Source organism: Vigna unguiculata, chromosome 8 (assembly GCF_037176805.1).
Source record: "Vigna unguiculata cultivar grain cowpea cultivar isolate G323 ecotype 2 chromosome 8, ASM3717680v1, whole genome shotgun sequence".
NCBI classification, from domain to species: domain Eukaryota; kingdom Viridiplantae; phylum Streptophyta; class Magnoliopsida; order Fabales; family Fabaceae; genus Vigna; species Vigna unguiculata.
In genome coordinates, this window is record NC_140799.1 from 40373900 (window position 1) to 40385363 (window position 11464).

Sequence of the window (11464 nt, forward strand, 5' to 3'; positions counted from 1 at the left end):
AAAGTATAAAATAAAATTCAATTTTTTTACTGAATTTTGTTGATGTTATGGTCTGTTAAACATTTTGAAATATTTTTTACTGAATTTTTTACTGAATTTAAATATTTTTTTAATATATTTTTAAATTTTAATATTTTGAAAGCACAATAAAAAAAACGCAACCAAAAATCCAAATTCGTATAAAATATTCATAAACTTATACACCACATTTAAATTATTATTCAGTACATTCATTTCAAATACCATTTTCAACTAAAACCAATATTTTAAATTCAAATACCATTTTCAACTAAAACCAATATTTTAAATTTGTCTCCAAACTTGCCACCAGTAGGTTTCATTTTTAAATTTACTAAAAAAATTGAAAATAAAAAAAATAAAAAGTCTAGAACTTGTTATAATTGTGTCTGAGATAACCTTTTCCTAATTATGATGGCCGTGTCTAACGTGAAGTATTCTAGGAGTTTCTTCAACCTGTTTCCTATGTCATATTACTCATTATAAAAATAAAAAATTAGTCAAAAATATTTATAAATTAACCTGGTCACAAAAATCATATTTAAATTTAAACAAAATTCCAAATATAAAAGTCGAAAATGAAATAGTAAATAAGCACGAGGGTAGTGCCCCACATTTTAGGGACTACCCCATTACTAGAACATCTCTCTTTAGATTCTCTCAAATCTATCACTTTTTATCTCATTCTTCCTTCCAAAATTCAAATTTTCATTATGTATTTTTGTTAAACATTTTTCTTCTATTTATCCTACATCTTAATTATTCAAATTTTGTCTCAAATTTTAAAGACTACATATATTTAACTTTAAAAAATATTTAAATTATCTTTAATAATTATAACTTGTTGTAATCAATATAACATATAAAAAATATGTATTAAATTATCTTTAATCTAGACATTAATTTCTATTTAATTTTGATACTCAAAACAAAAAATAAAGTTAGATAATCATGGTCTAAGAATTTTATTACGTTATCCAGATAGATCTAGTTCTCTACATTGAAGTTATCGTAGTCATGAAAATGAAGTTTTAATTAATTACGTTATTTTGGTTATTAAAATAACCAATAATTTGAACCCATGTGGGTGCATATTTTAGTATGGAACGCACGTTTTGTGTTTGTCAACGTGGCAGCTTGTGAGATCGCCACGTGGAGTCTCCCTCGGATGCCTTTTTAGGTAGAGTGAACGGAGTGTGGAAGCAACAAATAGATGAGACAGTGACGCCACCACCTTTTCGGAAAAACCAAGGCAGCGCGTGTACTACACACTCCGTTTCTCGCGCGTACCGAGCTTTGGTTTCAGCTCATCACGCCATGCCAAATTGTACCCTAATGCTCCAACAATTAGGTCTGAAAACTTTTTATTTTTTTCGGTTTCGCAATTATTTCACAATGAGACGTTTGCAATTAAAAAGTTTGCATAAACTATTTTAAAGATGTTATTATCCAGAATCTAACATTTGTCACATTAATTCTTGAATTTAAATTATATTATTATATATAGTTTAAATCGTCGTACTTTTAAGTGGCATAATTTATAGCGTACTATTTTTTTTTAGTTTAAATATTTATCAAAGAAAGTAAATTAAAGGTTTACTTAATTTACCATTCTTTTATTCATACTTTTTAGTGATAACGACAACATTCTTTTATAGTTCGATTTTCAATATTGCAGAAAAAAAAAATAATCAATGCAGTACGGTTTGTTGTTTAAAAATTTCTATTTGTTGCTTTTAATTTCACTGATTCCTGGTAAGAAATTATATTTTTTTTTCTGAATTGACCGTAATTAAGGATGTTTATATAAATGCTTGATTTCTTCGTTAATTATATCTGTTACAGTACTACTGAATTTTTTTTATCGTACTGTTCCTTTATTCATTTTTATTCTTCTAATAAATTAAGTAAGTGAGATTTCATCTGATATTATTATCATCGGTATTTAATACGATTATTCGTGGTAGTTAAAAGATTTTATTGTTGTTATATTATTTTGAAGACTTTGACCTTTGTGATTTTGAATTTTCTAGTTTTCTTAATGCTGTGTATAATAATGATCAAGTGACACAAGATTAAAAGAAATACACAATTAAATCAGAAAATTGTCTAAAAAAACGGTAAAATCAAGTTTTATCGAGTGTTTAATACAATTATTTTTTAAAGCAATATAAAGTTAAAATTTTAAAAAAGAACCCATTGATTTCCAGATATAAATGAATAAGTTGAACGTGATTTTTCTTAAAAACAGAATAAAAATAAGAAATAAAAAAATAAAAAATAAAAAATAAACCCCCACCCACCATGATCATTCAAATCACAACGTCTCTTCCACCAGCAACAATAACAAGCATAGCAGCTTATAAATCAAAGTAGGGCCAAACGACACCGTATAAAGATTTCACGCGCGTGGAATCATCGTGATAATAAATACGTTGACCGTATAAACATACGGCCCGACATACACCTCACCCGTATATGTATTTGTATTATCACTGTGTCCGTTCGTCCTTTTCTCAGCAAAATCTCTGAAACAGTGAAACTCTCTCTCTCTTCTGTACTTTCCTCGTGTGCTCTCTCTTTCTCTCTCTCTCTCTCTCTCTCTCTCTCTCTCTCTCTCTCTCTCTCTCTCTCTCTCTCTCATACAAACACTTCACGAACTTCATTACTTCAACAACACACAGATTTTATCTCTCTCTCTCTCTCACTGTTTTTATTTTATCTTTTTGGGGCAGTCATTGTTTCATTTTCGCAAGGCGGCGAGTATTAGCATTTATTTAGTAGGTAACGCTGATGGCTGAGACTCGCCGGCGACGATGAAGTATTCCGGCAAGGCGACTTTCCCGGCGAGCATTGGTTCCAGGGGCGTGAGCAACCCTTCGCCGGACTGGGATCTTGAACCGGCGCGGCCTTTCCAGCGGCGGAAACCGAGAACTCCGGGGACACGGTTGAGGAGACACGGTGGCAAACGGAGCAGACCTGAAACCCCTCTGTTGAAGTGGAAGATCCATGAGGATCCACTCGAAGAGGACCAGAAGTCTTCTTTCTCGGGGTCTCGTCGGAGAACGTCCCGAAGCGCCAAAAAGCAAACGGAGGTGGCCGTGTCGGCGCGGAGACTGGCGGCCGGGCTTTGGCGGTTGCATCTGCCGGAGACTGTCTCGGGTGATGGCTGGAAGGGGTTGGAAAATAAGGTAGAACTTGAGTTTCTATACTAAGACTTACTTAACGGCAAAAACTATTGTTTCCCTCGTTTGTACACTATATTTTTCATGTAACGGTCAATGTGGGATCTCCGTCGATGACCCTTTCGTTCTTAGTTTCTCTCTTGTTTGTGTTGAGATCCCTTGTTTTTCTTTGTTCCCGTGTGAGTTTTGTTTCATCTTGGATTCTTTTGCGGTTTCTGATTTAAAATTGATTTTGCAGCAATAGGCTACTAGGTTATTCTATCTACTGTATGGTAGGCCCTCCCTCGTGGAGGGAAAAGAATTATAGTTTATTGTTTGGGAGTATTTTTGTATGATGATTTTGCTGTTGGTTGATTGTGAATGGTGGGTTTTCAGATTCTATCTTTGTTTCGTCGTCATTATTGTCCAGTTTCCTGTTTTGGTGTTTAGAGTTATGGATTAGGCTTTCTATGAAAGCAAAAACAACTGTCTTTTGAGGCTTCAAATGTTTTGTTTTTTGTTTGCTCTTCGGTGTGGTACCAGTGGAAACCTCATCATCAGTTTTTGTAATTATCGGAGAATTGATTTTGAGTCGGGTTTGTCAGTGTAAATAGTTGAAGTTCTGTTGTAGTTGTTTTAAGATTTATTTCCCGAACGCAAAAGTGTGCTTGGTGGCAGGATTGATTCTTTGTCCGTTCTTGCTTGATTAAATCATACCCATCCAGATTGCATTAATATTGTGTCTTGTTTGACAGAACGTGAGAAACAAAATGCTGTTTCTGACGTGTTAATATTATTGGTTTTACAAAGTCGTATTCTTTTATGCTTGTTTGAAAGTAAGTTTGGACTTTAATTGGATATTCATTGTATACGATATTGGGTTATTTGTTATCTGTGCATTCCAGTTGAATTAGAGAAGTGATTGTCTTCCATCTTTATTATTGTCTCATTACTGATGTGATGTCACTTATCTGCAGCATGGAAATGGCCACGCACGGCACCGGTTCCTTGGTCATCCCAATGGCATGATCCATGAATCTGATCTGAAGAAGAATCCATTGCAAAGTCCCCGTTCCATATTTGGGGCAAAGAATGGACACTTCTGTGAGGTATGAATTTTCTAATTTCTAGAAGATTATTGAGTGAATGTCATATACATGTAATAACTCAAGTTAAAACTGGACCCTGTACCTGCTTTATAGAAAAATGGCTTATTTGATGGCAACTTGGGAATTAACAAATAAGGCTGATTATTGCATTGATCCATGCTATGTATAGAAGTATAGATCTGCATAGGAATGACTTAGACAACAATTTTTTCATGTAGACATACTCGGTGTAATTAGCCTCTACATTCTGAATGAGCAATGAGTTTCAAAGTGTACTTTTACTTATTAAAGTGAAAGTGCAAACGATGAAGGTGCTAATATTAAACCTACTTTGTGCTATTCAGCCTGAACCTTTCCGGTTTTCCAACACTGAAAGGGAGGGTGCAACAAAATGGGATCCTTTATGTTTAAAAACATCAGATGAAGAGGCACATCATATCTACAGGCACATGAAACTTCTTGACCAAAAGGCAAGTGCAGTATCTGTGGTATCTGCTCTCGGAGCTGAACTAGAGCAGGCTCGAGCACGAATTCAGGAGCTTGAGACTGAACACCGCTCCTCCAAAAAGAAGCTTGAACATTTCCTGAAGAAAGTCAGTGAGGAAAGGGCGCAATGGAGGAGCAGAGAGCATGACAAAATCCATGCATACATTGATGACATTAAATCAGAGTTGAGTCGAGAAAGAAAAAATCGCCAGCGGATTGAAATTGTCAATTCAAGGTTGGTAAATGAGTTGGCGGATGCCAAACTCTCTGCAAAGCGCTACATGCAAGATTATGAGAAGGAAAGGAAGGCCAGAGAATTGATTGAGGAAGTGTGTGATGAGCTTGCCAAGGAAATTGGAGAAGACAAGGCTGAAGTTGAAGCATTGAAGAGGGAATCTATGAAACATAGGGAAGAAGTGGAAGAAGAGAGGAAGATGTTACAAATGGCAGAAGTATGGCGTGAAGAACGTGTTCAAATGAAGTTGATAGATGCAAAAGTTTCTCTTGAAGAGAAGTATTCACAGATGAATAAACTTGTTGCAGATTTGGAAAGTTTTATCAAGTCAAGAAGTGCAGATCCGATCACAACAGAGCTGAGAGAGGCACAGTCACTTCAACAGGCTGCAGCTACGATGAACATTCAAGACATCAAGGGATTTTCATACGAACCCCCTAACTCTGATGATATTTTTGCCATTTTTGAAGAAGCAAATTTTGGTGAAGCAAATGAGAGGGAGATTGAACCACTTGCTTCTCACAGTTCCGCTAGTCATGCCTCGAATATTCACATAGTGAGTCCTGAAGCCAATGCAATAACAAAGGATGGCATTCAGAGGTGTTCTGATGTATTTGTGGATGATAACGGGGATGTAGAAGGAGATGAAAGTGGATGGGAAACTGTGAGCCATGTTGACGATCAAGGCTCGAGTTATTCCCCAGAAGGGAGTACCCTATCTTTGAACAGGAATCATCGAGACAGTAATGTCTCAGGGAGAAGTGTACTTGAATGGGAAGAAACTGCTGGTGAGGAGACACCAATAACTGAAATAAGTGAAGTGTGCTCTATACCAACTAAGCAGTCAAAGAAGGTATCATCCATAACAAGGCTTTGGAGGTCATATCCAAACAACGGGGATAGTTACAAGATAATCTCTCTGGAAGAAATGAATGGGAAGCTTTCTAATGGAAGGTTATCTAATGGGGTCATAATGTCTCCTGATCATGGATCAGGTAAAGGTGGATTGAGCCCCCAAGACCTTCTATACCAGTTGAGTCCTGATTCGGGAAGTCCACATGCACATAAGGGTGGTATGAAAGGATGCATTCCTCGCGGTGCACAGAAGAATAGTTTGAAAGCACGACTTTTGGAAGCTAGAATGGAAAGCCAGAAGGTTCAGTTGCGCCATGTTCTTAAACAGAAGATTTAGTTAAGGGCATAGGCATATTGCACAGATTGGTAACCAAATGATTGACGAAAAGCAGTTCATTTTAGATTGTGAATGTACAAATATATGCTGCTCACGGAAAATCTGCTCAAAAGTGCTGAGGGGTCATGAATTGTTGCACATTTTCTGCCTCGTATTAGTTCTTATTTCAGTTCTTCATCATTCATATTAAGCTTTAAGCAGATACCCTTTTCACTCTTGTGCCAAATGCTTCACACCCTGAGATATCTGGGCAAAACGCTCATTCTGTATTACTAGCCTTAGGTAGGGTCTTGAGAAAAATTATGAGGAACATGTAAGCTTGTGTTGTACTTGTATCAATTCTAGTCAGAGGACAAATGTGAAGGGAAAAAAGTATTGTCATAAGGTATAGATGATAGCATTATCTACTGCAGATTTTGATTTTCTATCGTTGATTGATGTTGCTTAGGATTTGTTGTAGATTGTATTTTAGTAGGTTCTGGGACAGAAAAATATAACTTCATACTTTTCTGCAACATTTACCACATTTTATAATAGTTTGCACTGTAAATTTAAACAATATTGTTGCAATTATACAAAATGACTCACAAATAATTAAGATTATATATGAGATTAAATTAATTAAGACCACTTTGAATTAAGGTAAAATACGTAATTAGAATGAATGAAAATATCAATTTCTAATAATTATTTTAACCATCTGGAGTTATTATATATAATCAATTATTTCCATTCAAAAATAACTACTTATTTTATTCTTCAGAGATGAAAACATGTGACTATGTTAATTTAATTAACTACAGTCAACATATATTTTGAACTAAATTAGTTAAATTAACTGAGGCCAAAATTCATATTTGAATTGATAAAATTAAAGTAATCTCCAATAATATAATTAAATAATTACTTGTAATTATTATATGATTATTTCAATTGATATGCAGTTGAATTTGTTGATTTTCATTAATAAAGAAACAATATTTATGTGAATTAAAATAACCAAGACTAAGATATATGCGATTTTTTTATCAATACAGTGTCATTATGATTAATACATACATTAAGATAATTAAAAAGGATTTCAAGTTAAAATAATTAGATTATTTAAAACTAGGCAATTAAAATAATTGATTACATAAATAAATGTAATCATAATAACTTAAATATGCAATGAAATGTGAATAAAAAGAGCTTACTGTAAATAAAAACCAAGAGACAAAAAAATAACTAAATTTAAACATGAAGAAAAAGAAAGAGTTGAGAGACATTGTAAGAGAATCTTCGCCACACTTCATGTTCACTCGCGCCAGCAAGAAATTTCAATTCCCTCCATTTTCCCCCAAATTGGAATCCGCAAACCCTTATTTACTTCAATCTAAATTCAATTCCCTTTCTCTTTCTCTCTCTCGTTCTCAATTTCCCTTCCAATTTCCATGGCCAATTCCGAAGTGCCCTCATTTTCCCTAGGTTTCGACACGCCCCCGCATTCCCCAGTCAATCCACCTCCTTCTCCGATCGCCCATGTCTCCGACTCCGAACCCGACACCCGACCCGACCCGCCGCGCCCCCTTCTCAAACGCCTCCGCCGTGGACCACCTTCGCCGTCCCTCGACGCCGACGTGGATGACGATATCGAGGAGTTCTCCTCGCAGGAAGATCCCGATCAAGGTAATGTCAGCTAAAACCTTTTTTTTCTTCTCTCTCCGCTTCTCAATTTTAAGTAATACAATATACTCTTTTTCGTTCTAAATTGGTTATTTTTTTTGCTGGAATATCTATCATTAGTGCCCACGCTTCCATCGGGATCGAATCGTTCTGTGTGTAGCAGCTCAAAAGTTTCGTTGAATGGTAGTAGAGTTTTAAGTTTAACCCCTCATCATTGTAGTAATTCTTCCAGAGATGGGAAAAGAAAGGAACATTCGGATGATGTTCCTGCTTCTTCTAGGTTAGAAACAGGGAAGAGTGGCTTGATGTTTCCGAAGTTAACGACCAGTCCTCTCCGTAGGTTTCAGTTAATTGATTCCGATGATTCCGATGTGGATGTTGGTGGTGGCGCCAATAATGTCAACCCTAACGACAATTTAAAACAAGATAAGAGATTATCTTTTGATAAGAACAGAAATGTGGATCTTTGGAAGGATTTTTCGCCCCTGAAGAATGATTCTGTTCCTGGGTTTCGACTAATTGATTCCGATTCTGATGATTCAGATGTTAATGTTGTCGGGGCCAATAAAGTTTACCCTAAAAATCATTTAGAAAAGAACAAGAAAGCATCTTTTGATAAGAATAGAAACGAGGATCTCTGGAAGGATTTTTCGCCACTGAAGAATGTTTCTGTGCCAACACCAGCTTTTAATGAGCTGTATGAAGAGTACTTTTGTTCTGATAAATCCAAGGAAGTCCGGGGTGATGTGAATGAAAGTCACAATGAGAGGTATCCTGGGGTCAGTTCTAGCTGTCAAAGGAATCAACAACAATGGGAATCTGTGGACCCAGTTTATCCTGCTCATAAGTATTTTTTCCATGAGGATCCGAGAATTCAGCAGTTAGTTCACACTCGCTTGCGGAATTTCAATCCATTAGGTGCCATAAACGGAGTGAATCAACAACCTAATGCCTCACACATTGATTACATGTAAGTCATAGCCCGTGTTCGTTTTTAATTAATTACTGGTAGTGATTTAAAAGGAAAATGGTTGTCGTTTTGTATTACATATTGTTTTTGGTGTACTTTTTTATTTTAGGGGACAATTTGGCAATGGAAGAGCTTCAAACACGCAGGGGGTTCAAAATGCTTGTGTAAACAGCTCGACAAGGGGAAAAAACAAATCAAGTAATTTTGTTGTTGAGGGATCTTTCAATACTTCTGGAGGTTGGGTGGATCCCAAAATTGTTTCCCCATTTAGCCATGGGGAATCTTCTAGAAAGAAAGCAACAAAGAGGAATAGCACTAAGAAGAATAGTGTCTCAAAAGGTAAAGGTAAAGCTAATAAATCAAGCCCTGCAAACCAATCACGTGCTTCTGGGGATTGGGTGCAACCTAGGAGCTCTGCCAGTTCGCCAAAGGATGCTAGCAAGAGACGGGTCCAAGCAAGTGGTCAATCTGCAGGTCATTGGTATACATCTCCAGAAGGAAGAAAGGTATGTGAAAATCCTAAAAAATGAAGTTTAATGATATTAAGCATTAACTTGTTAAATTTACTTAGATTCTCATGTTAGACGATGGTCATTAGAAGATGTGAGCCGTTCTCTATTGTTGCGTAAATTGAACTGCTAAAAGCTCATACATGATGTTACTGAAGATTTATATCTTGTTTTGATGCATGATTTGATATGCATATTAGATATCCGATATGTGCCTTGCATTATTGTTTTTTAAAATATCATCAGTATTTTAATAAATATCTCTTGTAGTCTCAAGTTTTGCTGCTAGTGTCAACGTATTAAGCTTGTAGCATACTGTGTTATAGTATTTCAGTTTATTCTTGAACATCAGTTTTTAACATCTCACGACAGAAACTAAAGTTACAAAGTTATTATTGCAATGTGGAAAGAGGCTTTTATCTCTGTAGCTAACTTTCGAATAACCAGAGTGTGAATTTGTTGCTTTTATTGATTCAGTGGATTGCAATTTATTCCATGAATTGTCTTCCAGCCATGAAAATAGAATACTGATATTGTGAATGCTGCTGTGACTTACTTGTCTTATAGATGCTCTTTCAATTCTTGATATAGTTGTGTTGAATCTCCTATTATTCTCTGAAATGTATCTTCCAGTCTAGTGACAAAAACAGAATAGCAAAATCCTATTGGAATCTACTCACTCTGTAGTCATTCTTACACTTTTTGGTACAGCTGTCTAGAATAGCCTTTTAAAGGTTAATATTTAAATTAATTTTGCAGGTTGATACCTATAATTTCTCAAATTTGTTTTGATCCTTAAATTTGATACCTATAACTACTAGGAATTGATTGGTCCTTCCTTAGTGTCGGGACCAAAGTCAAAATGTACACTAGAGGACAGGGACTCATTCCAAGTGGTTCTGAAATTACAAGACCTCAAATCAAACTGTTATAAGATAAGGTCAACAACAAAATTTGAGAAAAAAATTTAAACCTTTCTCCACCTAACCTATTTTGTCATTGTATCATCGATCAGGACCTGATTCTTTTTTCCCCGCTGCAGGTGTATGTCAACAAAAGTGGGCAGGAGTTGACAGGCAGGATTGCTTATGGACAATATCGGAAGGTACATGTACTTGCATACCATTCTGTGGTTGTTATCCTTTTGGTTGTGGTAGCACTAAATGACTAAATGCCTTTGACTCTTTCAGGAGAGTGGAACCGGATTCAAGAAATCAAAAAAGAAAACAGGTTCCAAGACTACCAAAGCCAGGAAGAAGAGAAACTGAACACTTGAAGGCTAGACATTTATTACTCGCCTGGTCCACATCCAGTCATTTACTTGTGGATCTTTGACTAGCATTAACCCATAGATTCAATTCCTGTTTAATTGCCCGAAGTTTCCTGTATCATGTTTTGGATGGGGACAAGGAAGCTAGAGAAATCCAGTATGCAGCATCACATGAGGAAACTGATTAAGGGGGATTGTTGATCAGTGAAAGTTTTGATGCTAAAAAATCGTTGCAAAGTATATATAGTGAGCCATGAATGTTTACGTACAGTGCACACGAACCTAAGGTGGTCACCATGAAAGTGTAGCTTTAGATAATGTTTCGATTCACACTTGATTCACCACCAGGGTTTTTTCATTCTTTTTATCGAGCTTGTTGCTTTGTTAATTATACTTAATTTATTTCTGGTATTTGTAAATGAAAGAATAATAAATGAATGATAGAAATGATAAGAGCAAATTTTAAGACAAGATTTTGTTTCCCCTGTATCTTTGAGTGGAGTAAACGTGATATTTCGCCCAATTTGTTTGGGTTTTCTGTTTGCTGTTTCTATGGGCTCCATTTGGCGCTATTTATTGTATGGTGTTTCTTCCTGCACCATATCAAATTTCTCTCCCATCAAATCGAATTTTGCTTTCCTGAACACATTAAACCAATTTTGGAAAAATTAAACCGATTTTGAAAATCTTTTCCGAAAGACACTCATCCCACCCTTTATTCTGGATCAAAAATTCCAGAAGCCTGTGATGAAGTACAAGAAGAAATTTGATGGAGCAAGAAGAAACACCGTTTATTATATTGCATTTATATGAACAAATGTATAGTAAGCATAGTTTTGTGTACAA

General features: G+C 35.6%; 2 protein-coding genes across 2 annotated transcripts; both read left to right on the forward strand.

The window, feature by feature from the left end:
• The first annotated feature begins 2586 nt into the window (after positions 1 to 2586).
• Positions 2587 to 6616, forward strand: LOC114194548 (uncharacterized). Its single transcript, XM_028084858.2, has 3 exons — positions 2587 to 3209; positions 4160 to 4291; positions 4636 to 6616. The coding sequence occupies exons 1-3, from the start codon at positions 2835 to 2837 to the stop codon at positions 6202 to 6204; spliced, it is 2076 nt and encodes a 691-aa protein (XP_027940659.1). The 5' UTR covers positions 2587 to 2834; the 3' UTR covers positions 6205 to 6616.
• Positions 6617 to 7446: 830 nt separating this feature from the next.
• On the forward strand, positions 7447 to 11089 carry LOC114195541 (Rho GTPase-activating protein). Its single transcript, XM_028086047.2, has 5 exons — positions 7447 to 7872; positions 7990 to 8839; positions 8949 to 9345; positions 10391 to 10453; positions 10539 to 11089. Exons 1-5 carry the CDS (start codon positions 7638 to 7640, stop codon positions 10614 to 10616), a joined length of 1623 nt encoding a protein of 540 aa, XP_027941848.2. The 5' UTR covers positions 7447 to 7637; the 3' UTR covers positions 10617 to 11089.
• The last annotated feature ends 375 nt before the right edge of the window (positions 11090 to 11464 follow it).

What these genes read in the sequence shown, in the direction of transcription:
- LOC114194548 (XM_028084858.2), top strand. Translation starts at nt 2,835, where the DNA reads ATGAAGTATTCCGGCAAGGCGACTTTCCCGGCGAGCATTGGTTCCAGG. An exon ending in GGAAGGGGTTGGAAAATAAG is followed by an intron (nt 3,210 to 4,159) that starts GTAGAACTTGAG and finishes ACTTATCTGCAG; the next exon opens with CATGGAAATGGCCACGCACG. An exon ending in AGAATGGACACTTCTGTGAG is followed by an intron (nt 4,292 to 4,635) that starts GTATGAATTTTC and finishes TGTGCTATTCAG; the next exon opens with CCTGAACCTTTCCGGTTTTC.
- LOC114195541 (XM_028086047.2), top strand. Translation starts at nt 7,638, where the DNA reads ATGGCCAATTCCGAAGTGCCCTCATTTTCCCTAGGTTTCGACACGCCC. An exon ending in GCAGGAAGATCCCGATCAAG is followed by an intron (nt 7,873 to 7,989) that starts GTAATGTCAGCT and finishes ATCTATCATTAG; the next exon opens with TGCCCACGCTTCCATCGGGA. An exon ending in CATCTCCAGAAGGAAGAAAG is followed by an intron (nt 9,346 to 10,390) that starts GTATGTGAAAAT and finishes TCCCCGCTGCAG; the next exon opens with GTGTATGTCAACAAAAGTGG.